This window comes from Plectropomus leopardus, chromosome 8 (assembly GCF_026936395.1).
Source record: "Plectropomus leopardus strain MGB_pleo_1.0 chromosome 8, ASM2693639v1, whole genome shotgun sequence".
In the NCBI taxonomy this organism is placed as follows: domain Eukaryota; kingdom Metazoa; phylum Chordata; class Actinopteri; order Perciformes; family Serranidae; genus Plectropomus; species Plectropomus leopardus.
Genome location: NC_142183.1, coordinates 25,876,328 through 25,903,965, shown reverse-complemented (window position 1 = coordinate 25,903,965; position 27,638 = coordinate 25,876,328). Strand labels below are relative to the sequence as shown.

Sequence of the window (27,638 nt, the reverse complement as noted above, 5' to 3'; positions counted from 1 at the left end):
ACTTTTAGAATGTGCTCAAACCAGCATGACGGCCTTAATACATCCATGGTGAGAGCACACCTTCCTCATCAATGAAAAGATCACTCTGACATTTCTTAATCACAGATCTAATACTAATTCTATGATCATGGTAACGGTCATCAAGTGGGAGACAGAGAGCATGTCAGAGTAATACTGAAGGAGAGGACTTTCACAATGTTGAAGAACTTGGAGTCTAATCAGCGAGGTTGTACACAACGTGTTTGGATTTCTAAGTGTGTTTTTGTGCACCTTCATTATTAAAGACCCTATTTCAAATATCAGAAAACTATACGCTGTTAAATGTTTTCTGCCAGAGTAAAAAGGTATGGGTCTGTGCTTTTGTTTTGAGGCAAATGTCTGATTATGAATGAGCCCAGCGGGTAGAAGAGAAGACAATCCTTTGTGTGATGGCCTTTAATTAGGAGGGCAGGCTGAAAGGGAGGGCTCATTAGGGAGGCACATGAATCTGTGGTCCACTGATTGGTTCTGATGGGACATGTTTTAGAAAATCAGGTTTTCTCAGTGGTAGTCAAGAGACTGCTGTTGTTGCCATGACGACAGAAGCACCCATTCAAACAAAAGAGCCCCTTGGTTCTGGTATGGACACTGGTGTCCCAGTATTGCACAGTGCCATGTACTGGTGAAAGGGCCATCCAGCCAATGACGGGCTGAGGAGTTTTCCTGGTCTCCTGTCTCTCATTGCTACCCAGCCATAATTAAACAGCCATAATGTTGCCATGTTGGAGCACAAATAACTGGCTGATATTTTCATCTATTTCTCTTCAGTGGAATGCTTTTGGATTATTTTTTTTTAACACACTCAAAGAGGAGGTTTAGTGCTGTGTTATTGGCTGTATGTTCCTTGTTCCTGTTAATCATTTATGTTTACAACTACAAGACAATAATCACTTGGAGGAACAAGAGCCAAAGGTCTCATTCAGACATCAGTATAGAAGAAGCTCCTTTGTCGTCTGGTAAGTCTTACTGCTACATTTCATATCAGAGTATGTTTTTGAAGAGTTAGGGTGATGTTTTAGTTTCCACATGAAAGGATGAACAGTGGTCAAATATATGTGTATTTAAATGTGTGTATTTAACCTTTTGAAACCTGGATCAGTATCATTTTTTTCTCGCGCTGTTCTCAGGTGCCTTTTAAGTACTTGAACCTTTGAAACCTGAGCAAAATGTTTTGTTTTTTTTTTTTTCAAAAACATGGGAAATGCAATAAGCAATTCGTCATCAAATGGCCTGCAAATTGCAAGAAATTGGTAGATTTATAAAATGATTAAAAATAAACAAGGAGAAGGGGGTATGTCCATAAAATTACATTCATAATTAATCATCATTATATATTGAAAATTATGTCATGTTATTATGTTATTATAATGAATAGATGGAAAATCTGTGCTGCTCTCTTCTGCCCGACATAGTAAAATATCTTGTACAGTAGCATATAACCGTAGGGTATTATACATGTTGTGATAGATACAATTAAAATTAAAACATTCAAAGAAGCATGGAGATCAAAGCAAACCATTTTCTAAAGTTTCAGCATTAAAATTAGTTTATTTTCACATTAACTATAGAGCAATTTTTGCTCCTTACATCCAAAACCTACTTAAAATGCAGATTCACATATTCTTCTGTCTTCACATGAAGTAAAAAATATGGAACTAGTGGAAAAAATGCAAAAAAATGTTTGGGAAAAAGTGTAAGGGAGCCATAATTATTTATACAGAGACTCATTAACATAAATTTTGGCTTCCTTAAATGCTGAATGGTGAACTCAAAATTTACAAACTGAATAACTTATTTAAAATCAAAGCGAAGGGGATATTGTAAATTGTCCTACTTGATGTCAGTCTCCTCATGATTAACTTTAACTAGATGAAATTAAGGGGTTCTGTTCCCTCATGTTGGTCGTGTTTTATTCAGATGTTTCAGATTTTACTGTTAAGTTCTTGTTTACATTGGAAAACAGGATGTTGCCCTTATATTTTTTTAATTTAATATAATTTCACATAACGTGGGTCTAATTACCTCTAACTTCATCAAGTTAGAGGTAATTAGAGCTAATTAACTTCCTCATCAAGAGAAAATCACACTGGGCAAAAAGCTGACACTGCTCCTCTTTCTCAGAAATGATACTTTCCAACCTGTTATGACACTCCCCTCAGTGATGTCACAGCAGGTGATAAAAACTAATGCTATGATATTGCTTATTTGGGTGTGGCCATGTGCAATATGCTGTTAAATTTTAAACCACAGATATCAGGGCAAGAGCTGTTTTCCTCCTTTTTGTCTGCATCTGGTTACATTATACTTATTTAACTAAATTAAAATATGTTGGAATTTTACCACGAGGGATGAAATGTTTTGCTATTAAACTATTATACATTTAAAAAAAAAAGAATAAATAAAAAATCATTAAAATAGCACACATATTATGTATTTCTATTTGTAGTTGGTAGTCCGAGTATTGACCAGTCATGTTTAAAAAAGGTGGATCATACTGACTGAAATGCAATCTCTGAGCCCACTGGCTGTCTGGTGACAATTTAGCTAATTACCAGCTTTTCCAAAAAAAAAAAAAAAAGATCTGAATTCTTATACAGATATTTGAGACTCTACTTTCAGAAATTTGTTGTGCGTTCCAGGACGTCAATAGTTACATATAAATAAATACGCAGTTAAATAAATACAAAAAACCCTATACAAAACACAGATTAACCAAACAACAAAATTGTACATAAAATGCTTCAAGCATTACAAAAAGTGGATTCTTGGCAATTGATCACTCATTGCCTATTACATTTGCTGTTTGAAGCAGGCTACTTATTTAGTAGACTCCTATTACTCCTATTATATTGTAGTTACCAGACTAGTTGACAATTAATTTGATGAAATTATGTCAAATGAATTGACAACTTTTATCAGCTCTACTTATTAGATTGCTCTTTCAGTTATTTGCAGACATGGGGGGGATCACAGGAAACATGTTACTGCTCTGCCTTATCGGCTTAACTAATGGTGAGTTTTCAGTTAATTTTCATGTATTTTTGTTATTATGTCTTTACATAAGCACTTAACATTCTCCTTATACTCTGTTTTCTACAGCAAATACCAGTCCTTCATTTAACAAGGTGGTTTACAATGTGTGTGAAGACACACCCAAAGGTATCTACACTCTATGCCTGTGTGTGTGTGTGTGTGTGTGTGTGTGTGTGTGTGTGTAAAATGTTAAAAACTGTTTTTACTTCAAAGTCACATTATATTTAAACAAATACTGGCATTTATATATGTTCCTCTCATGCTGTTTTCACAGGTTCCTATGCATTTACCATAAATGCAACAGACGCAGAAGGGGACACATTGACATTTTCACTCACTGAGCCCAATGCTGCATTTTTCAAAGTAGACAGTGCCACTGGGAGAGTATCAGTCGAAAGAGAACTAGACAGAGAAGTAAGGGGTGGTGGAAGTAGAGACCCTTTCGCATTTAACAGTTTCATTTTAATTCTGTATGTGTTTTTTTTTTCAGTTAATCAATTTGTTTTCAATTATTTTATTCTAGGCTACTTCTTCTTCTAATGTAATGCCGCTTGGAGTTTCTGTCTTTGATGGTGCCAATCGTGTAAGTTCCATTTTAGTCAGTGTCATGTAATCCAAATGTAACCTATTTGATATCAGTTTGTTCATCATATTCACGGAGCACACCATGCAATGTTTTTTTAGAGATCAGGAAATTTAACTATAATATTAGATGATGCCAACGACAACCCACCCATATTTGTGAAGTCTTCATATGATGCTACCGTCCTAGAAGTAAGTCCAACATAAATATGTAAAATTTAATTTGTTTATAAATTTCTCCCTACCATGAATTTGCCAGTCCATCATGATGTTAACCCTTTTTACACTGTTGTTAATGCTGAGAGTAGTTTGTGAGTTTAATTTTTTGTGTGTGTGTGTTTTTATCCTCATCGAATTCATCAGAATACCCCTGTAGGTACGAGTCTTTTTAGGGTGCAGGCAACGGATAAAGATATTTCAAGTGCTGGTGTTGTTCAATACAACATTGATTCAGTAAGCTTCCTTTTTAAAATATGGAGATGCTTAAAATCATAATGTGAGGTTCCATAGACTTCATTCAAGCATCATTTACACTGTATTTTCCAGGTTATTCCAGAAGATGGAACCAGTCTTTTTAGCATCATAGCCACGACTGGTGAAGTCAGATTAAGTGGACGTCTGAATTTTACCGAATTAAGCACTTTCTATCGCCTGACAATTAACGCAACTGTAAGTATTATGCAACAACAAAGCAATAGCAGGACATTTTGGGGGGAAAAGTGCTTATTTGCTTGCTTGCTTGCTTGCTGAGAGTTAAATGACAATATTGACATTTAACTCTCATGTGCCCTTCCAACAAGTCAAATGGCACTGAGAAAACACTGCATCTTTTATTTTTGAAACTGAAAAAAGGATGACCAAAAAAATATATATATATTAATTTTAGAGTGCCCTATATTTAGATTATTTTCCCTGCTTTATCTTGCTGTTAGGCAGCGCTCTTTGATGGGGGATTGCGAGGCTACCACAGCAATTATTGCTTAGTATGTAAGGTGAAACAGAGCAAATATTCGAATATAGTGTAGAAAATACATTTTGCTTCTGCCCCTGTCCATACCTGTAAATTGCTTTGCTTCCATGTGGGCAGATTTGATAGCAAAGTAAAAACTTTAGATAGATCCAGCCACTGTGTCAAAGTAGATACTCTTAAACATTACATTTTACATAGGCTATGTCTGGAATTAAAATCAAATACAATCGTCTTTTTTGTTGTTACTGCACATAAACACTAAACTAAGCAAATGTCTCCTGACCCCTAACTTCATACTAAATAGACAATGAGACTGGTGTCAATAGGCCTATTCTCTTGCATATTTCCTAAAGTTTACTTAAAGTTCCCCTCCAGGCATGTTTTAGAGTATGTCAAAATGATGTAACATGTGTTCCTTGTATGAGATAGTGACTGACTTTCAGATTTATGACCCAGGTAAAGTTAAATCTCAGATTTTAAGGGAGTGTACAGATATCACCCCCTTCAGTAAAGGAATGTAAAAACATCTCTCTAGTGAAAAACCTTGCATAGATACAAGTCAACATAGTAAAAATCAGAAATTTTAGGGAACATAAACATAACAAAAACACATTTTTGAGTGGAGGGGGACTTTACATAAACTTACATGTGTGTAATAAAATAGGATTTTATATTTATTATGTTATTAATATAAAAGCCCAAAAATGTTCTCATGTCATAATTCATTCTGTCTTAAGCTCAGTGGTTATACCACTAGATGTGTAGATGCATAGATTTTCATGATCACTTTTAAATGTTGTTCAGTTTGAAAATGCCACTTCACTAGTCTATGATTATTATGTAAAAAAAAAACCAAAAACATAATCACTTAGGGGTTATAACTATGACTTCTTTGAATTTTAATGTCCTTGTGTGTCCCATAACAGGATGGTGGAGGCTCGTGTTTTTATACAACGCCTGTTTACCTGCATAGCCTTACGTTTTCCATCATTACGGTTGTGGATGTCCCAGACCTCGACCCACTTTTCATTCATACTCCCTATGTAGAGAAAGTTAAAGAGAATTCTCCTCCGGTGAGTGCTGATACACCTTATTGAAAGTGCTGCTTTGCAAAAATGTGCTTTACTGGATTGATGATAATTTTTAAAGAGTGAATAAAAAGGAAATGAAGGTTTTACTATCAATAAGTCAGCAAGTGCAGCACTCACTCATTGCAGATGTAGCTACATGTCCTTTAGTGGACTTTCATGTATAATATTAGTCATTTCATGTGACAAAGCTGCCACTAATCATCATGTGTTAAACAAATCGACAGGCCATAATTGTGCTTTTGAGTTGTGAGTAAATGAGGAGACTTTTTTTTATTTTGCCAGGGCACGTCTGTGTTAAAAGTTTCTGCCATAGACCAGGACTTCGGAATCAATGATGATATCATCTATAGCATTGAAGGTGAGCCTCATCAGCTTAGTGAGAACAATTTGTTGTTTGCACTGAGAGTGACACGTTTTTGTTTTCCTACATTGTTTGACAGATTCAACAGCAGAGGGCTTGTTTACAATCTCACCAACTGACGGCGTCATATCTGTACTTTCAAACATTGACAGAGAAGCTATTGGTGACAGAGTTACCCTGACTGTAAAGGTACAGGTTTTTTTGAGTATTACATCAATATTCTATCCCTTTCATCTTAGCTTTTACAATAATTACCTGGCTGATTTTGTCATCTAACTGTGGGCAAGAAAGCTACAAATCATATCTCCCAAAATGTTGAGCTATTCCTGTTAGATGTAAAAGAAAAAAAAGGGGTTTGTAAATCTTCGTATTACTCCTTGAACCCTTTTTAGTTCCAAACAGCACAAAGAGTGGGGTGGAAGGTGGATTATTGCACACATTGTTTCTACAAGTTATTAAGAACTCGAATGCCACAGCTCTGGCCATATCACTGGATGCAAAGCAGGCACCTTACTACAGTCACCAGCCACAGATAACCATCCACAATATGTCTCTCTTGGTCCTTTTCTTTGTTGGACAGTGATTCTTTCTTGAAGCAATGGCTAATGACTGAGCTGTGGACACTGGCCTCATTTGTGTCTTTTGACACTGGCTACCTCCTTTTAATGTCTTCCAAGAAAAAATTCAAAGCATCAAAATACTGATTCAGACACAGTTAGCTATCTCTGGGGCTGAAAATTGAAGCCAACACATAAGTGTCAAAAACTGCAGTTCCTTGAATGACCACTTGAGGCTGACTCCAAAGCAGAGTCAATCCCCATAGACTCCATGTATAAATGTCCAACTTTACAACATAAATAAACATTTTAACAGACTGGTACATTTTCTCTCTGTAGCTAATTTCCACAGTTATGACATGTATGTATTCACCCTCGCTCCTCCACAGCTAAAGCCTCTTGCACAAATATGATCGCCTCTGGTTTCAAAAAAACAAGATGGTATAGCTGAAATGGGGAACTCGAGGCTTCAAAACAGGGGTCCACAAACCAGTGGATGACGTAATGGTAGCTACGTCCATTATTTTTACATTCTATGTTTAGATGTCAATGACTGTGGCAACAACTGAAGCTTCAAAACATTAGGGTCAACCAAAGTAGAAATGTTCATAAAATGAGAGATTACCATCACCTTGAAAAACACTTTCAAGAGACAGGTAGGACAAAGGTCTGCTGTCTGCTTCCCTGATGAAAAAGGAATTTGAGGATTTGAGGACAAGGTCAAATGAAGGTGTGAGGGAGGGTTGTGAAACCAAGGTTAGATAAACCTGTAGAGGAACAACTAGGCTTATTCCTTAATCCTGAATATGACATAAAATAACTGAATTTATGTTTGAAACACCAAACCAAAAATAGATGCAATAAGCCAGGAGAAGCAGTGGTTTACTATGATTATAGAGAGGGGTTTTGTCAGGTGTGACACAAATAACCACATATGTATCTTACATTGGCACCAAGGTCAGAGCCATGGAGTCATCTCTGGGGGGGACCAAATCTGCCATGAGGTTTGAAAAAAAAGAGAAAAAATATTGAAAAAGTTTCCACTGTATTGGATTATTTGTCATTAGCAAGTACAGCTATACAGAACACCCAATGAATATGCATTAAATGAAAGATACTACTGTATCATAAATGACATACATAAATAAATACTGACACTTTACTCAGACTTCACGTGGGCTATCTGACAAATATAACGTGATAAAAAAAAATTTGTTAGTTGGATACGTCCCTGAGCTCTATTGTTGGTCACTGGGTTAATGTGCAGCATATTAACTGCTAGCTACAATAGCTGACATTAGTAATGGTTGATTAATTAGCACTCGCAAATTGTTCCATTTTCACCAAAAACTCTAGGCAATGCAATTTATTTCACAATACCAGTTCAAGCGCAAAATGACTTATTAACATTACCTTTCCATGCATGACTTAATTGAAGTGCAATTATTAGTATGGTGTTACAAAAACAAGTTTCCCACCAATAACTGGTGGGAATACTTACCCATCCTATCTTTACGCAAATCTAGTGAGTAGAATATGCTTAGAATGTATCCAGTAGGGGGCATTTAAGCACATTTGTGTATTGACATAAAATTATTGCCTTGTAGGCAACTATTATGCTCACTATTCCCTGGCTGTTGTCTCTTGCCAGTGATATCATTTTTGTAACAGTGTAGCATGGTTAGCTATTAACAACATAGTTAACAACATAGAGCATAATAGTCTACAGATGAAAACATGCCAACCAGCTAATGTGGCATTGTTAACTTACAATAGATCATTGATGTAGTTTGTCCACTTTTTGGCCTTTATTAGATCGGACAAAGAGTAAGTGTGAAAGGGGGAGAGAGAGAGGAGATGACATGCAGCAAAGGACCGAGGCTGGAGTAGAACCTGCAACTGCTGCAATGAGGACTCAGCCTCTGTACATGGGGCACCTGGTCTATCCACTGAGCTACCAACGCCCCAACATTATGTACTTCTGACTGTTCTCATACTGGCAGATATGAGAACAGTCAGATAAATGATTCAAGTATCAATTGCCAGTTGCCTTCTTTAGCTTTGTATCCCATATGACAATAGGTTACCTATTGGTGCAGAAAAACTAAAACTGAAATGTGGTCACATCTGTGCGGTTCTAGAGTATTTTTCAATGGCTTCGAAACGCTGCTCAGCCAATCATAATCAAGCCTAGAGCGCTCCGTTTAATGACGGAAAATGAATGTTTTGAGTCCTGAGATCTCATCTAATTGACAATATATATTTTGTAGAGGTTGAGACAGTGAAGTTGTTACATGTTGTTGTATTTCAGGCTACTGAGTCTAATGAAAACATCCACGGGATCTGTGCCAGCACCACAGCAGATGCACAGATCGACATCACTGACGTCAATGACAACAAGCCAGAGTTTTACAAGTGTGGACATTCCTGTGTGAAAGAGAGTCACTTTACAGAAGAGGTCAAAGAGCACTCGTTGGGCTCCATTTCCTTCAATATGACGGTCAGAGATCTGGATAGGGTAAGAATAAAATCACCAAAACAAGATGACATCTTTCAGCTAAAAGATGACATTTTCCTGGATAATAGGTGAATTACTGATAAACCATGAATCTTCTTTTTTTTACTTTGTCATAGTATTCTACAACTAAACTAACCTTGGAGGGAGTTGACAAGGATGTGTTTTCCGTGGAACCTCAATCTACCACGTCAGACAGCATTGTTCAGTTTATGGTCAAGGAGCCCCAGGAGCTGGATTTTGAAAAGAAACAGCAAATGGTTCTACAAGTAAGAAAAGTTCAAAACAGTTAATGAAAAACTGTGAATATTATTAGTGACAGCTTTGTGACATCTTTCATATTTTGGTTATGACATTTGTGAATCTCTACTTTAGCAATCTGTGGTGTTTCCTGTGGTTGTGTTATGATGCAGGTCATTGCCATAGATGAAGAGGAACCCACCTTCCAATCCACTGCTACAGTTACTATTATAATCAAGGACGACAATGACAACAGCCCAGTGTTCCCACAAGACACATATAAATTGAAGGTGGCTGAGCACTCTCCTGTTGGGACAATATTGGCTCACGTTACTGTAAGTCCTTTACTATCTTGATTCTTACCCAGACATGAGCTTGGAGGTAAAAAATATTTGACTCAGAGAAGCAAACATTGTTTTTTTTTTCAGGCAGATGATCCTGATACGATGGATCAAGGCAACATCACCTACAGACTTCTTCCAGACAGCATGTACGCCAAAACCGTTGCCAGTCCATCACGATGTTAACTCTCAAGTTATTCTGCTTATTTGAACTGTGTACCTTTTCCTGTCATGCTGAGAAAACACCACTGAACAATCTGTTATTGTTTTTCAGACTACCGTATTTTGACGTGGATCCGCATACGGGCGCAGTTTATGTGAAGAACGAAAGTCTGGTGGATCGTGAGCTCAGATCTCTGTATTCCGCCACTCTGCAGGCCAGAGACACAGAGGGCAATCCTGGCACCACAGTACTGGAGATCACTTTGACTGACATCAACGACCAACACCCAGTCATCAACAGAGACTACTACAAGGAGTTTGTGAAAGAGGGTCAAGACATTGAAGTTTCAATAGAGGTAACAGTGGGAGAACAATAGGAGAACAGTAAATATTTCCATCTCAGAGGTGTTGATGCTATATTCAACATGATTTCTCATTTATTCAAAAGGTACTGTATACGACATTCAAAGCCTTAATAAAGCAATCCATCCAGGATTTTGTGATGTCACACAAATTCAGGCAATCCCTGTAAATTCTGCACTACCTTGCAACTTTGTCCAATCATCAAAACTTTACCACAACTTTGACTCATTACAGTGTACAGCTGCAGACAGCGTATTGATCCACTCAGCCCCTCTTTCTCTCTGTTTATCATGAAACTACTGCTGTGCCTGTGACAGAGTCACACACGGTGACAGGGATAACTGTTAGCCAACAGTTAATAACAGGTTTATTGACTGAGTCAAACCATATTGGTGTCAGTGTGAACATCACCAGAATGAAAGCAAGTGAGACCACCTGCAGGTCACCCTTAGTGGAGCCCTTTCCCGCAGCAAAGAGCAGGCAAATTTTAATATCTTCCATAGTTAGGACACTTATTACTTCAGATGCACAACAGAATATAACAGACTAATTTCAAACACTGGACACAAATTATTGTACTGAGCAATGGTTGGAGCTTTTTAACTTGACAAACCAGAAAGACTCGCAACTGCTGTCAAGCTGTCAGAGGCCCACGGGGCTCTCCCTAATGTGATGGTGCAGCTGTGGGGCGCACAGTGTCTCTCGCTTACCCGACACAATGTTATGTACTTTACACTATAAATTCTTTTGTCCAACTCATGATGTTAACATGGCAGTTATGACCATTTACAAAAAAAGGGATGAAAAATCTAAAGTGATGCAGAAGAAAAAGAGACAGTCTATTTAATCTAATTCCCTCTGTATTGTCAAAACATGGGGCATACCCACAATGTAACTTTTCTGCGAACCCTTTGGTTGAAAATTTGGCTGTGAGTCGTGTTGGTAGCAGCTAATGTAGTTTTGAGCCTCCATCCTGCAGCAGAAATGAGCAGTGGGTTACAGAGGTCTGGTAACCTCACTTTTTGCTAACTCCACATTCCAGTTTTTTGTTTTGTTTTTTTCATTTTCAAACTTGTAGTCTTCAGCACCAACTGACACTGAAAAAGGTGACATCACAAGATGTATTTTACCAGATTTCGCGCAGCTCACTCTGAAGCCCTAAAAGCATCATATAACTTTTTTTTTTTTAAGAAATGTTACTCCCCAACATCTGTAAACAAACTTACTGTAGATGTGTAGAATTGGTGGACTTACCCTTTAAAGCTACTGCCTTAAGTGGTATTTATCAGAGTGAGCTTCCAACATAGTAGAAACAGTTTGAGAAGGGTCCTCTTTTGTTGCGACATGACAACGCACAAAGCCAAAGTGTGACAGAACTTGATTGGCCTGCAGAGAGCTTCAACTTCATCCTCTGTGGCTGAATTGGAACAAATTTCTGCAGCCAGGCTCCAAAATCTTATCAAAGCTTTCCTAGAAGAGATGAAGCTGTTATAGCAGCGTAGTAATTACCATAGTTTTGAACTGGGATGTTCAACTGTCACATATAGGTGTCCACACCTTTTTCAGATGTTCACAATTTCTTTTGGCAATGTAGTGTACTTGCAATATGAAAGGAATACTTCATCCCCAAAATAATCATTTGTATTTTATTTCCTCACACTTTACCTTAAATTCATGAAGAAAATTTTGTGATCGAAGAATCCAAAAGAGAGAGAAAAGTCCTGATCAGTTGAAATAAAAAGGGTGAATGTTTAACAACAGTAAAAATGTATCAAAACGTCAGTGACCCGAAGACATGCATTTGGCTAAAAATCGTATGATTTAAAACATGTCCCCCTAAATAGTCTCAAGCATGGATGAGTAGCACCCTGGGCAAGCACATGCATTTGAATCTTGCTCAAACCATTGAAATCCCACCTCGCAGCTTGATCATTGGTCAGGAAGCAACAGGCGTGCTTAAGTCACAACAGACTTGTCCTAGTTGTTTAATGTGGCCCCCATTTACTTCAGTTCATCAAGTATTTTCTCTGTTTTCTTCATTAATTCAAAAGTATTTCATATACTGTATAATTGATTATTTTTGGGCTGAGTACACCTTTAAGTAAGAAATGTGATTTCTTAATAATTTCTCTGATGTTTCTCATTTGGACAGGCTACTGATGCAGATGACCCTGATACAGTAAATGCCCAAATTGTATATGGAATTTTACCGAGCAGATACAGTGATAACTTCACCATCGACCCTAACACCAATGTGTTAAGAAACATCGGTGAGCTTGATCGTGAGGCTGTAGATCGAAAGCTGAATGGGACTATCGAGCTCGTTGTGACTGCTACTGACAAGGGTATTCCCCCACTGAGTGACACAGTCACAGTTATCATCAATGTAGAGGTATGTCTTCAGTAGCTCGTAGCAAAATATTGGTGCTGTTTTGCTACTGATGCTGCTCACTCCTGGTGAGGATGACAATTATAAATGTTTTCTTTTGATGATTTCCAGGATATCAATGACAACTCACCACAATTTCAAGCCTCCTATTACAAATTTTCTGTCAAAGAAGGACAAAAAGGTTGGTATACAGCTTTGCAAAGCACTCTCAAGGGTTCATAACTGTGTGGCTGGATTTTAATCGTATTTTTCCATCCAATCAGGTGCCTTTGTGGGTTGTGTTCATGCTGAGGATTTGGATCAAACGAATGAATTTAACCGCATATCTTTCAACATCATTGAAGGAAGCATTGGCAGCTTCATGATTCGCACCTCTGCAGAAGAGCGGGGTTACAGGGGAAACATCACAGTGGACCCTGACGTTGAGCTGGACTACGAGAGCGCTCGCAAGTTTTACAAACTGCAGGTGGAGGCGGCAGATATGGATCAGAAGAAAGCTGTAGTGACAGTGGATGTGTATGTGGTAGACGTGAATGATGAGAGGCCAGAGTTCCTGCCAGCAGACCTTGTGAGAGTGAAGGAGAACTCCACCATTAGCAGGGTTGTTGGAAGCTTTACAGCGGTGGACAAAGATGGAAACCACTCACTGGTCTACGAGCTGGAGTCCGTCAAATGCAGATGTAATGGCTCTTGGACGCCCTGTAGCTGGTTTATCCTGGATCCTACAGGGGATGTCAGAGTCAACCCTGAGCACACGTTGGATTATGAACAGTGTGACCAGGCTCAGGTGGAAGCTCAGGTGGTGGACGAGTACACAGAGAAAGGAAAGAACAACAGTGTCACAAACGGTCAGCACTGTGTTTTTGGTGTTGCACAGACAACAAAAACATAAGAGCATCAAGTTAAAGCATGAAATTGTAGGTCAAATAAAACAAACATCTCACATTTCCTTTTTAGGAAAAATGGAGATCCTCATTGAAGACATTAACGACAACGCTCCAGAATTCATTTTGTCAGATTCTGTGTATGGTGAGTGAATATCAGAGATTGTTTGACTGTAAGTGAAATTTATCTAAAGCAGCATTTTTGGCTCTTGACCTCTTATACTAAAATCTAGGCTGTCCTTCTAAAAAAAATACACATTGGAACAAGTCTTTTAAATCAATAAAGCCTTCTTTCCCTTTTAAATTAATGTAGCAAACAGTGCAGATATACAACATTTGGTTTACTGATAATTTTTACCCTATTGTTTTTTTCTTGACTGATTTTCTTGCTTTGGATTGTAGTTGTGGTGTCAGAAAGTGCCAGCAAGGGGACATCAGTTGCAAGAGTCACTGTAAGTAGGAATAAACATACTAAAAACTTACCATGATTTCAGCTTGTTGATAAGACACAGTACATGATGTTCAGACATTCTTGCTTGTATCTTTTGCTGCTCTCAGGCTACAGACCGTGACTCTGGAGATTATGGGAAGATTGATTTTGCAGTAACAGCTGTCCAGTTTCGAGACACCCAAAATGTTGTAACTGAAAAGAAGCTGCTGTTCAAGGCTGAAGCCACACAGCAACAGGACATGTATGAAGCACTTATTCAGTGAGTACATCCTTGTTCATCAGCATCATACTGCCATACCTCATTCTACAATGAATATGCATTTCTCACAAGCACTGGTATTTAGTGCTACACTCTATTTTAATTTCTGAACTGGACTAGAGCTTCTCCTTTGTAGTGACTGTTAGTCTTTCTTGTTTGAAAGTCAAACAAACAACTATGAAGACAACTACTACAACTAAAACTAAAACTACAAGGCGATGTAAAGTTGAAAAAAAGAAACACAAAACAACAACAGAGAAATAAAACAACCAAAAAGAGGAAACAGTGACAACGGAGAAAAGCGAAACAACTACAAAAAGACACAAAAATTACTACAAAAAAATTACAAAGAGTCAAATGATAATTTCACCATTGCAAAGACTCAAAACAACTACAAAGATATGCAAAATAACCACAAAGAGATGTTAACTACAGAGACAAAACGACAGCAGAGAGCAAAACAACTAAAAAGAGAAACTGATAACAGAGACGCACATTGACAAAAAACACAACACAAAAACTACGACAAAGAGGCATATAACAACTGCAAGGAGAATCAAAATGACTACAAAGAGGTACAATAATAAATGGACAGATGCAGAACAATTACAAAGATGCACACAATGACCTCAAGGAGAAATAACTACAAAGAGATGTGAAGTTAAAGAGACACAAAATGAAAACAAATGAAACAGCGAAAAAAAGAAATAGTGATAACAGAGATGCAAAACGACTACAAAAAGATTTATAGAAAGAGACTACTACTACTGACTGCTAATGTGTGCAAAACAACCACAGAGGCAAAATGATGAGAAAGATGCAGAATGACTGCAAAGAAAGAAAAAAAACTACCTATAAGAGACAAAGATTTGCAAAGTTGAAAAAAGAGAGACACAAAACAACAGAGAAGCAAATAAATAAAAAGGAAAACAGTGAAATCAAAGTGCAAAATGACCATGAAGACACTCAAAAGAACTATAAAGAGGATCAGAACAACCAAAAATAGACATAAAATGACCACAAAGATGTACAAAATGACCTAGAACAGACACAAAACCAGATGCAAGGTTAACTAAAGAGACAAAACATGACAAAGAAACAAATCATCCCAAAAGAGAAACAGCGATAACATGACACAAAAAAACTGAAAAAAGACAAAATGACTACAAAAGAACGTAATAGCTACACAGAGACACCTAAAAACTACAGAGTCAAACTACATAGTGAGTGAAAAGCAACCAAAAAGAGAAGCAAAATAATCACAAAGAGATGAACAAAAAATTAATAAAGACATGCAAAGTTGGGATGCTCACCTGGTGGAGTGGTTGCTACTATGTACTATGTACAAAAGGCTGTGTCCTTGCCGCAGCAGCCATAGGTTTGACTCCAAGATGCAGCCCTTTGCTTGCAGGTCATGCCCTCTCTCCTCCTTTCACTCTTAAAAAGCTGTCTTATCCTTTAAAGTATAAAGTTAACAAAGAAACACAAAATGAAAACAGAAACAAAACAACTTAACAGACAAATGCAAAGTAACTACAAAAAGACACTAGACTTCAGAGGCATCTATAAAGAGATGAAAAATAACGCGTCTACAAAGAGATGGAAAATAATCAAAAAGAGATTAAATTATCACTAATTTTAGCTGAACCCTATGTAGGAGTGGTTGGGATTCAGGTGCGCTCATACATGTCTGTGCAAAGGCGCCCAATCTCTTGTAATTTGTTAATGACTGCACTCCTGATTTTTCCCACTTTCCACAGAACTTCTGAGGCGCTTGATACGTCACTGAAAGGGAAGTATTTGGTAACAGTGAACGCAACTGACCACGGTGGCCTCTCCACCAGTACCATACTGGAGGTGAGTGACTGTGATCATGCAGCTTGAATTTCATTCATGACCCGCAGTGAAGAATTATCCTGTCTGTGTAAACAATGGACAGACAGCAAGACCTCAGGCTGTGTTAATACTTGTTGTTTTTTATTTTGCAGATTATCACAGTTGACGTATCATATAAAGTGGAGCTTGAATTTAGACCTCCCCTGGCTGAAGTTGAAAAAAACATTGAGGAAATCAAAGGGTATGTTTCTCCATCCAATACTTTTTCTTTGCAAAATTTGAATTCGATGACAGTGAATTGAAGATTTTTGTTATTTTTCACATAGCTAACACATACGTATGATGTTTCTCATTGGTGTTTTCTCTGATCTCTACATTTCCAGTGCTCTTAAATATGCCACTAAGGCTGAAGTGGAGATAGCTACAATCAGGGCTAACAATGCCGAAACAGTCAGGCAAGTTATTTTATTGCTTCCATATATATAAATGGCCATACATCAAATTAAAGTGTCTTGTCTGTGAGTACAGGTTAGGATAATTAAGTATTGGCTGGTGTAGACAGGATCTCTCAAAACATTTTTCCCTCCATGCAATGTTAACCACTAGGTGGTGCCAGTCTTTCTGTAAACATTCATGTGTTTGAGGATTAGTGGTTTACTGTTAAATGTGGATGATAATTGCAGCAGCACAAGAGGATATCAGATGAAAACAACTGTAAAAGTTAATTAAAGTTCATTATTTTAAGTGTGTAATTAAGTTGCATTCTTCTATCAGGGCTGCAGGTCAGACTATTGTTGATGCATATTTTGTCTACAAAAATGGGACTGCTCTCACCTCTTCTCAAGTGGAAAAGGTCATCTCTGATCCTGAACACTCTGGTGTACTCATAGGACTTGGCCTCTCAGACATTGTGAGTATGAGCAATTTTAGATTTGGAGTTTTATTTTCTGCAAATGTCTCTTTTCTGTGATGCTATTCTTTTTCTACTGAATTAAAACAGCATTACTAGCACCTTGTGAATTTTTCAAGCAGATATCCATAATTTCTTCTCCTACTGCTGTTGTTGCACAATTTTCTTTGTGCAGGACAATGAGTCCTTGAGAAAGAAACTGCAGCAGTTTGTTTCCTTTGTTGTGTCTAAATTTACAAAACAATGGAGACGGACTTGAGTCTGTCAACATCATGGATCCAAGTACACTGAAAAAAGTATTTGCTGGAGGACACTGATGAGGAAATCTGTTTTGTTTCACAGACTGTGGCAAATGTCTAAAAACTAAAAATAAAACTACAAGATATTGAGCCTCATTGGAAGCCAGAATTAATTTCTTTATATTTTGCTGTATAGTCTTACATTAATTATTTCTGAGAAAACTAAAATGAAGATTACTTTTATTATCGCATAAAGTATCATCATTTTAATTAATTTTTTGCTGCTGAGATTTGTTTTTCGAACGAATGTTAATCTGAAGCTACAATGCAGCCAGGGTGATGGATATCGGGTTTGAACCCAAAAATAAATGCTACAATCAAATTATTCGTTACTGTAATTTAGTGTATTTTACTGTCATTTTAAGAAAAAAAATCCGAAAGAACAGCAAGATGTCACTGATCTGTTATTTGACATATAATCAAATTGCTCATGCACCAATAAAGATAACACTAGTTATTTATATTATTATTATTATTAGTAGTAGTAGTAGTAGCAATAGTAGTAGCAGTATTATTATATATTTAAGTTTTTATTTCACTTAAATTTTAGGCAAAGCAAATGTATGAATATACACATTTCAGAAAAATATTGTTGGATCTGACAATTTCAAGTGTAACTGAATCTCATTGGTGCACAGACACAAAAATATACTAAAGACAGATTTCTTACTTGTGTTTCAGGGGAACATTCCGGAGGAAGAAGAGACAGACCCTGTGCAGTACATCCTGCTGGGGATAGTGGCAGGTCTTGTCATTGTGCTGGCCGTCCTCACTACTTCACTCATGTGCACTCGAAGAAAGTAAGTAAAGGGATTTGGAATAAAGTTCAGGACAAGACTGGACAGGGTAACGAAAAGTGAAATGATGTTTTTTCCCCTTAGACTTCATTGTCCAATGTTTAAGTGTCTAAGTTATTAATAGAGACAACAATTTTTGAAACTGGTTCAGCATTGAGAGAGACCGGTGCAGCTGCAGTGGTGAAACAGGCTGCAAAGTAACACAATGGACATTTGTGCACCGTCAGTTTATATCCACTAAAAGTGCTTGTTTTTGCCACTGACTGACTTATATTGTTGTTGAAAGTGTCTGACAATATTATGAAAAAAACACTACAGAGAAATTAAAAGTTGTTTTTTTTAGCTTCACCGATCAGTTATTTTTGTTATTATGTGTAACCAAGTCTTGAAATTTTGTTTTGAAATTGTTAAAATCAATTGAATACTAAGCCATAATGCTGAAAATCTTCTAGATAACCTTAAGCTACGCTTTCTATTCTCCTCTCTCCAACTCTACTAACATTTCCACTGTTGTTTGTTGTCATGTTGTTTCATGGTACAAGTCACCTCTGGTGAGATTTTAGAGAGATAACCCTATTATAACAATCTGAGCCCGCAAGCACCAAAAACAAACACTGTTTATGTATGTACACTGACAGTGCACAGTCGCCTGTAAGGGATTACATTGCAGCCTGTTTTGTCAGCAGTCTCTCTCAGTACTGGACAGATTTCAAAAACTGTCGTCTCCATTAGTCACTAAGACACAAAAACATGGGAAAACAAGGCCCAGACTAAAATACACAGAAGTTTCCCTCCAAATATTAACCAAAATTAATCCAAGTAAAGCCACACTTCCCAGTTTCTTAATAAATGCAACTGATCTAAACACATCCATTAGAAGTACTGTGCCTGTGTTTTGATTGACTCACCTCACATTGCAGCTACAGGAGGAAGCTGAGGGCAGCTAAAGCTATGAACTCTGCAGCCATGATGACTTCTGACAACCAGAAAAGTGGTCCTGTGGTGCCTGGAACCAACAAGTACACCATGGAGGGGTGAGGAGACAACAGTGTTAACAAGATAAATGAATGAATAATTGGCATGAACTATAACACGTATTGTATTCCTGTTTATGTCATTATTCTCTAACAGGGCTAATCCTGTTCTGAACCTCAACATTGACACTGCCATGGTCCTGGATATGGATGAGGAGAGCTCAGACGTGGACAAAGTCAGGTAAAGAAGACCTCTCTGTGACTTCTGTCCCCACCATCTGTTGATAACAGTCATTTGCTCGGTCACAAGGTGGCTGCTCGCAGTGACACACGACCTCTCTCTCCACTCTGTAGCAGCGCTCGTTAATAAACTGGGATTGTTTCCAGGTGGACATTTTGACACGCTGTGTGTTCAAGACAGCATGTTGTGATGGAGAGCTGGCTTTCTGCTATTAATGTCGGCGTGTGACCTTTTTTAAAATCAAAAACAAGCTCTTTCTAAAATGATGAATTGTGCATACCGAGATTACTTTGATCCCTTTTCTTTCTTCACTTCAGCCTCAACTCCCTGGACTGTAGCGATGATATGATTAACCCTGAAAAAGAAAAACCTATGGTGAGTTTTTTAAAGTCCATATTCATTTGTGCTTGTTAGAATATGGTCTAATTTCAAAACTCTCCTGCTCCTCAATAGCAGATGATCAAGGAGGAGGAGGAGGAGGATGACAGCGGGCCACCAGAGTACATCGAGCCCCTGGGTGAAGCGCTGGCACAGCGGGGCAAGAAGAGAACCTCCAACAATCCTCTCATGGGTTTCAATAACCCTGCATTCAGCACTACAGACCTGTGATGGAAACAATAAAAGGAGAGATGCTGACAGAGGCCAACCAGACTGACCAAATTATGCTTCGATCATGTTTGATGAAGTCCCCCAGACTTCAAGTAGCCTTCTACTGTGACCAGTAGTAATGTATTCCTAATACTATGTACAAGGATCATAGCACCTAAAGTACTGAATTTTCTTTGTCTAAGGAAAAAACAAAAGAAAAACCAAACTGAGAGATGTTATCCTGTGAAAACAGTGTAAGCATAACACATAGTGTATCAGTCTCATTGAGTTTTTTTTTCCCAGTCCAACAGTTAAAGGAATAGTTTGACATTTTGGCAAATCTACTGGAGTCAGATGAGAAGAATGGCGCCACTGTCATATAAAACTACAGGCAGGAGATGGTGAGATTATCTTAGCATTACGACTGGAAACAAGTAAAACAGCTAGACTGACTCTGAATGTATATCGATTACTCACCCTGTGTTACCTTGAATTTGTGAAGGACACATGCTTTTACTCGTGTGCCTCCATGGTCAACAAAAAGTCATGCTGACTAAGAGTAAAATGAGTGCACAAGGTTTGTGAGAGTTTGTAAACAGTTTAATATAGTTTTGCGGATATTAAACACACTTGCCGAATTCAATTCATGAAGAGTTTTCTCAGTTTTTGGATTCTTTTTCATATTTTCGTAACAAATTTAATGTAACACAGTGAGTAATTGATAGATGAATGAATTGTCATTTTTGGGGTGAAGTTTCCCTTTAAAAACAGCCTACCGGCATTTCAAAAGCTCAGCGAACTGTTTCCACTTGTGTCCAGTCGTTATGCTGATGTAAGCTCATTGTGTCCTGGCTGTGGCTCCACAAATATATAAAAGTAATATAAACCTTCTCTCGCAAATTGGCATATTTGCCAAAAATGTGGTACTGTCCCTTTAAACCTGTCTTTACAGAAATCCTATCTAGACAGTAGAACAATTGGACAAAAGCAAAAAAACAAGTGTTTGCTGCACAAGAGAATCACTTTATTTTTTGTTAATATATTAAGCGACGGTTTAAAAACGGTTTGGTTTGCTCTGAAAACTGTATTATACGTTATGCAAACACACAATGTTAATTTTTCTTGCAGCCGATGCTACTAGAAAGAAAATCCAAAAAATGGAAAATATTGCATAATGTTTGTGTATGAATGAATTGCTTATTTATGACTGCAAGTCAGCCAAAAGGTTTAATTACCCTTCTGTGCTTAATTTGTCAGTGTTTGCTTTGGGTTTGAGACAAAAACCCCATGCAGTGTGACTTCCCACAAGCAACGGAACGAAAAGATTATTTCACTCTTACTGATATCTAAATGAATGTATCACGAGTGCAATCTGTGAATAAAATCAGTTTCTCTAAATGTTGATGATTTGTTGCACTTTCGTGAAGTTAACGCATGAACACCAACATCACTGGCACTGTAACATTCTCTGAATTAAAACACATTTAAAGTAAGTTTCATCACATAATTTAAAACTGAATCACTAATCATGGCATTAAAATACAGTAAGGAGTGATGACTAAAAATAGCCTCGTATCAGGCGTTGATTGTGCTTGTCATCTGTACATTTTTATACTTTTCACAATACAAACAAGTCAAAACGTTGCAAATCTAAAAGCAGAATATAAGACATAGGCACAAAAGCCTGCACTAATGGTAGGGCGTCCTCTCTCACACAGATCAATTCAACATAGATCAATTTTAACCTCCATACTTTGGAAACAAATTTAAATCCAGGTTGTGACCACTAGGTCGTAAATCATGACCAAAAACTGTCACTGTCTATTATCACTTCTCTCAGCTGAAGCTTCTAAGCGACCAGGAGATTCATGGCTTCATATTGTCCGAGGTGCATTAAAAAAGCATCAACAGCGAACATGGTTCGGCGGACAGATGAATGGTCTGGGTGAAAAACATTAAAGCAGAAGCACTAACGATGGCACTGATATATCACCCTCATTTTTCCAAACATAGAAACATGGAAGTCCAAGAAAAAAAGTAAAACTCCATCTAGTATGGCTGATTCTCAAAGCTCCATGACGCAAGTTGAATGCTTTTGTGCTTTTTGTCTCGTGTGAGGAGCTGATTTTTCTTCTCACACTTTCGAGACAATGTCACGTCGAAGTAAATCGGTGTATCACAGACACATAAATCCTGTGATTTTTTACACCACGCGTTTTTCTTCCTCCAACCAGCTGTTGTTGTCTCGACAGGATTCTCGTGTCACTCGGCAGTGTGAGCTTTGGAGCAACAATGTGGCTGCTGCATGTTCTCCATCAGCTGACGGAAGGGGTTTCTTCTGCGTCGGCTCACTTCCCCGTCTCCCCTCTTCCCTGTCCGGCTCTTACCCGAACCTGACCCCGAACCCCCCTGGATGGCGTCTGAGGAGAGGGGCATAGCTGAGGGGTTAAGTGGAGGTGGGGGAGGCATGGATGGCTTCTGCTTCTTCACCTGTTTCTCCAGGTGTTTTTGGATAGCTGAGCCCAACACAGCCACCTCCACCACTGCCCCGTACACCTCCCACGTCATCCCCTTTTCATCCCAGCTCACCTCCTGCACTGGCTCCTCGCACTTCTCCTTACAATTCATTGCCTCCTTTGTGTCCTCTTCAGCTGCTTCCTCCTTTTTCTCTTTGGTTGCTTTCTCCTCTTCTTTGTCCTCCACCACCTGCTCCTTTTTATCCTCCTCCTCCTCTTCCTCCTCTTCCACTATCTTTTCCTCTATGCTTGCATCCTTCTTGATGTCAGGAAAAGTCGTGACAGTGGGCGTTCTCGGGGTCATAGGTGCTGTAGCGACAGAGCGAAACTCCACCTGTTGCCCCACCTGCAGCTCAGCGTCTTTAGTCTCCGTGCCCACACCTTCACACCTCCCTAAAGAGCTGGGGAAGTAGAAAGCCTGGTCCCCCTCAGGAGGAGTCATGGGGCTGGTGGCCGCAGACTGGCACTGCACCACCTCCAGGCTCACCTGCGTGCGAATGTTGTGGCAGCCAAAAGGAGCTGGAGATTCAGGGATGGGAGGCTTTGTCACGTCTCTCAACTCTGCACTTTCATCTTCTTTCTTTGAATTGTCAGATATCACATCTGTTTTTGGTTCATCGTAAGCAGATACAGAGGATTCTTCGGTTTTGTTTGAGGTGTCCTGTATATCAGGGATTTCTGTGGAGATGTTCTCCTCTCCATCCTCACTCTTTACATCACCAAGCTCCTCATATTCATCTATTTTGACCATCTCGGGCTCAATGGTAAAAGATGACTCAGCCCTCTGTTCCTCTTCCTCCTCAGTGTTGGCATAGTGGGTCACAAGAATTGTAATGTCTTGATCCATACTCCCCATCCTCTGCTGCTTACATTGCTGATTACTGTCCTCCTGAGTTACTTGTGAAACTATTAACCCGACGGCGGGGCAGCTGATGGAGCTCTCATGAGATGCATTTGAACCAAAGTCCTCACTCGGCTCCTTTGTTGCGGCACATTTCAAAGCTCCACTGATCTCTGTCTTTTCCAGACTTTTTGTTGCGGAGAGACTCTCCTGCTGCTGGCCACTCTCCCTCTGCACCTCACTCTGTTTCACTTTCTCCACCTTCTGCACCGTCTCCCTGCCGATGAGCTCTGGGAAAGCCGTGGTTGAGGGTGTCTTTGGGGTCATGGGGGATGTGGCAACAGAGCAGAATTCCACCTGCTGACCCACCTGTAGCTCAGCATCTTTGGTGCCACCACCCACAAGTCCGATCTTCCCAAAAGAGCTTGGAAAGAAGAAGGACTGGCCCTCAGGAGGCGTCATGGGGCTGGTGGCTGCAGAGTGACACTGGACCACCTCCAGGCTGACCTGTGTGTGCATGTGTTGCTGGCCGGCAGGAGCTGGGGTTCGTGGGTCTGATGGGTTTGGAGTTGCTGGCACTGGCACAGATATACTTTCAATGTCTGTGTCTTTGTCTTTGTTATAACCTGTGGTTTTATCCTGAGATGTCTCCCCCTGAATTTTACCATCTCCATCACTCGGCAGCTCGTTAGAAACTGTCGTGTTATGTTTTTCATCATCTTCGGGCTGTTTTGTCAGAGAAATGGCATCAGTCTGCGTAGAGTCTTTAACACAAGCGCCTCCTGAAAGTGCTTGATCTTTGGATCTTGCAGTCTCGTCTCTCTCCTCGGCATGGCTGGTATTCGTGTGGTGTTTTGGCTGATCGTCCTCTTGAGTTGTTGACTCTTGACTCTTGTTTATCTGAGGTCCCTCGGATTCAGCGGTGCCACCTGAGCTACCTGGACGCTCTCCATCGTCTGTCTCCTCACAAGGCTCGTGGTCCCCTTTGAGTCCTCTCATCTCGTCTTTCAGACTTCCCATTTTGTCTTTGCATTAAAGTGGTGGAAGTACCTGCGGGGGCACGACACAGCACTGACACAATGTTTGTGCAAATTGTAATCAATGACTATAACAAGCTCTAGCATGAATGGAAGATAAAACAAAGGGTTGTTTTTGTTATAAAAATATTCACACGATATCGATGTCAAGTATCCAAGTTACATCATGCATATAATGTAATATTCACATGCTTACTTTGTATTATAGGACTCTTTAATCTGGGATTAAGCTGCATTTAAATGTTAAGGTTCTGTTTTAACATTTAACTGTTGGATTACATATCATATTGCACCTTTCTACCTTTACAATGTGCCCACATACCTCACAATCAAGTTCTGCTTTAATCTATAATCACATAAAAACAAAATCACGCAGAGGAATCTAGAGAATTTATCATTTTTCTAACTATGAAAACAAACAGAATGAAACAAATAGCAGGAAACCACGACATACCTCAGCAGTCCAAGTCAGACTGAAGTCTCTCCATAAGTGTCTCTCACATTTGGGTCAAACATCGCCAAAAAATCTTCCTGTCGAGCGAGCCCTACATCTGTCCGTATGTTTCCCCTGTTGATTGATAGTGATTGCAGCGGCTACAGGTTTGTCTCTAGAAGAATCTATCTTAGGCAATCCTCGCTCTTTAAAGCTGTGGCTGTGTCTATTGAAAAGCTTCACATTTTCCAGTTTCCCTGGAAACCACGGTCGGGTTCTGGCAGTGAGTGGTAATGTAATGACAAAATCTCTGTTCAGCTCTCTAATCATCTGTAAATCATAGTAATTAACTCCAGGTTCTCATAGCAACACAATGGCAAAGTGTGTGCAGAGAGATAAACCTGTGAGTTAATGACGTGGCTTTAGGGGAGATTTTCTTTTTATTTAGAGGAGGCAAAGCTTTTCATGTTACCACAGATGACCAGCATGGGGGCTTCTGGAGGGAGGTTGAAGTATGCAGAAGAGGGATTTCTCTTCTTAACAACAGATCACTGCTTTTAGATAAGACGGCAATCTGTGAGTGTGTGAAGTGCACATTTGTTTGACCACTTTCAGAGTTAAGTAATCAATCGTAGTAAGAAGAAGGCAAAAAAGGCACTTCCTCTAAATCAAATTTTGTGGAGGCAGATAATCACAGGCTTATTAGAGGACCAGAAAAGCAACGCAAAGTCTTGTGCGGGGAATTTGTGAAATATCAGTAAATGTGAGTGTTCTGCTGCAAAGAACATGAAAGACAGCGGGGGCTATCAGCTGAAGGAGCCTGGAGGAAGAGGAGCTGCACCTCCCACACAAACACACACACTTGTAAACCACTATGTCTTTCATTCTCCCTCCAACCTCAACGCTCTGCGACACATATTTCTCGAGAGCCTCTGTAATTCTGCTCGCCTCGAGTAATCGTGTGGGACTGTTTACATTTCTCTCATTTATAAGAATCTCCCCTTCCTTGGTTTTTACTGTAACGGTGGGCTGAAGCTTGCCCAGAACACTCTGTACTGACAGAAGTAGTCTCACCATTAATTCAAAGGCCTCCACCAATCCCTGGCCGCCGCAGAGTGCTGTTGCCTAGCAACCACGTAGAGTGATGCAAGGGAGGTGTGCTGCCGAGGGGCCAAGGTAGACAGCCTCTATCGTATTCTCGTCAGGAGCCATCAGCCTGCCAAAGGCCGTCTCCTCGGCAATGTGTTGGTATTAATGACTGTGGTGATCGTTAGTGAGCCAAAACCGGATGCAGCACAGGCAGAGAGACTAACAGTGTTATCTCCACTGTGTGTGGCAGGATATCACTTTTTAAAAAAAAAACAACAACTGACAAACAAGTTGGTATCTGTTTTTATTTCCCAAAATAGTCACATGTAATGAAATCTATAATAAAGCAAGGAACGCAAAAAAAGGAGAAAAGAGAATAAGAAATAAAAAGACAATTTATAAAGATTTCCTTTGGAATGTTAGCTGTGTGGAGATACTGGAGATATAATGTAGATATGTCTTTTTTTCTGATGCCAACACACTTCCACCCCAACATTGTCACTGAAGTAAAATGGATGATAAGACAGGTTGGCTCCAGTGTTTCAGCTAGAATTGTTCATTTTTCAAGGATCATTTGGTCTCCACTTTCTGTCCAAATTCCTTGATGGTGTCCGTGGCCTTGTCCGCAGCTTTTCCTATGGCTGCCTGAGTCTGTCTGCTGGCCTCTTGAGCAGCTTCAAAGAGTCAGAGAGGAGCAGAGAAAAAACATGCTAAATAACAAATCAAACTTTTGTCATCAGTATGCAAACGTAGGATCATATATTTGTGTGTATTTAAAAAGCTTATATAAAAAATAGGTCATCATTCTATTCCTGTGACATTTTGTCTAAAACCACCTTCATCCAAGTTAAATTTGAGTGAATTGTATTACAGCCCTGTGTCACACCAAGTATTAAACGTTACACCATATAATATTTCCAGGTATCACTTAAACGTGTTTTTCTTTCCAACTCTAAGAGATTAATTCATTTTTTAAATAGTAAAAATGTTCATTTAATTTTAGGAGCTCATCTCTCAGTGACCGTTAAACATCTCATCTGGTAGCAAAGTTTTTTCATTCTCAGGCCTCTTTTAAATCCTATCTTCTCCGAGTAATATATCCATTGTCACATCATGAAGCCTCAAAGACGTAGGAGTGTGCACGTTACCTATGTTGGCTGTTTCTTTGGAGGAGTCTGCCACCTGCTGCACAGCTTCTTGAGCTGCCTGCACTGAAAAACACATGACAGAGACTTACCTTAGTGACTGACCTTAGGAGGGAAAACTGTTACATTTTGTTTTTAAAGACTTCAACTCATTGTAAAGGCCTTAATTTAGAGATCTCAAAGTCATTTACATGTGAAAAATACTTCAAAACAGCTGTGAAAGACGAAATTAAAATGATTTACTGTAATGTGAATATAATTTAAAGCCAAGAAAGATACTGAAAAAAAAGTCTTTCAACCAAACTTTACATTTGCCCTGGAGTCCTACAGCTGTCATTTTGTACCTGCAGTGTCTGTGACTCCCTTCGCGGCCGAGTGGCTCGTGCCTTTCAGGCTCTCAAAGGACTTCTTGAACGAGGCCATGGCTCCTGTCTTTGCCCCTGCAGTGTCCACACATCCATCTGAGCCGACAGTGGCGGGGGAGGCTGTTTAATACCCTCTGTTTGGGCCCGACACCACCGAGCCTGCACGTTCCAGACGGATTAACCCAAACAAAACCCACCCAAACAAGCGCGATCAGACTGGCATCCCAACTATGGCTGCACCATGCCAGTGGCCAGAGCCCGCTCAGCAGATTTTACACATCCTGTAGTCAAACCCCAGACGAGAGTGAGCGAAAAAGGGGAACATGTGAG

General features: G+C 39.2%; 3 protein-coding genes across 4 annotated transcripts; 1 reads left to right on the top strand and 2 right to left on the bottom strand.

The window, feature by feature from the left end:
* Positions 1 to 734: 734 nt before the first annotated feature.
* On the top strand, positions 735 to 21,284 carry cdhr2 (cadherin related family member 2). 2 transcript variants are annotated; one of them, XM_088081261.1, is made up of 31 exons: positions 735 to 995; positions 2,985 to 3,051; positions 3,139 to 3,198; positions 3,347 to 3,486; positions 3,596 to 3,655; positions 3,757 to 3,846; positions 4,018 to 4,107; positions 4,201 to 4,323; positions 5,551 to 5,697; positions 5,998 to 6,073; positions 6,156 to 6,265; positions 8,945 to 9,151; positions 9,268 to 9,417; positions 9,562 to 9,723; positions 9,817 to 9,878; positions 10,004 to 10,247; positions 12,407 to 12,646; positions 12,755 to 12,824; positions 12,907 to 13,491; positions 13,601 to 13,672; positions 13,930 to 13,979; positions 14,086 to 14,237; positions 15,998 to 16,094; positions 16,226 to 16,314; positions 16,457 to 16,528; positions 16,848 to 16,983; positions 17,964 to 18,082; positions 19,000 to 19,113; positions 19,211 to 19,294; positions 19,612 to 19,669; positions 19,751 to 21,284. In XM_088081261.1, the coding sequence occupies exons 2-31, from the start codon at positions 2,997 to 2,999 to the stop codon at positions 19,901 to 19,903; spliced, it is 3,867 nt and encodes a 1,288-aa protein (XP_087937387.1). In that variant the 5' UTR covers positions 735 to 995; positions 2,985 to 2,996; the 3' UTR covers positions 19,904 to 21,284. The 2 variants fall into 2 exon arrangements, with proteins under 2 accessions (XP_087937387.1, XP_087937386.1); XM_088081260.1 differs by having other exon boundaries at positions 738 to 995; positions 19,748 to 21,284.
* gprin1 (G protein regulated inducer of neurite outgrowth 1) lies at positions 21,008 to 25,110 on the bottom strand. Its single transcript, XM_042492795.2, has 2 exons — positions 24,731 to 25,110; positions 21,008 to 24,289 (listed from the first exon to the last, which is right to left on the bottom strand). Exon 2 carries the CDS (start codon positions 24,257 to 24,259, stop codon positions 22,145 to 22,147), a length of 2,115 nt encoding a protein of 704 aa, XP_042348729.2. The 5' UTR covers positions 24,260 to 24,289; positions 24,731 to 25,110; the 3' UTR covers positions 21,008 to 22,144.
* Positions 25,111 to 26,085: 975 nt separating this feature from the next.
* adirf (adipogenesis regulatory factor) lies at positions 26,086 to 27,444 on the bottom strand. Its single transcript, XM_088081259.1, has 3 exons — positions 27,288 to 27,444; positions 26,947 to 27,009; positions 26,086 to 26,472 (listed from the first exon to the last, which is right to left on the bottom strand). Exons 1-3 carry the CDS (start codon positions 27,364 to 27,366, stop codon positions 26,369 to 26,371), a joined length of 246 nt encoding a protein of 81 aa, XP_087937385.1. The 5' UTR covers positions 27,367 to 27,444; the 3' UTR covers positions 26,086 to 26,368.
* Between the last annotated feature and the right edge of the window lie 194 nt (positions 27,445 to 27,638).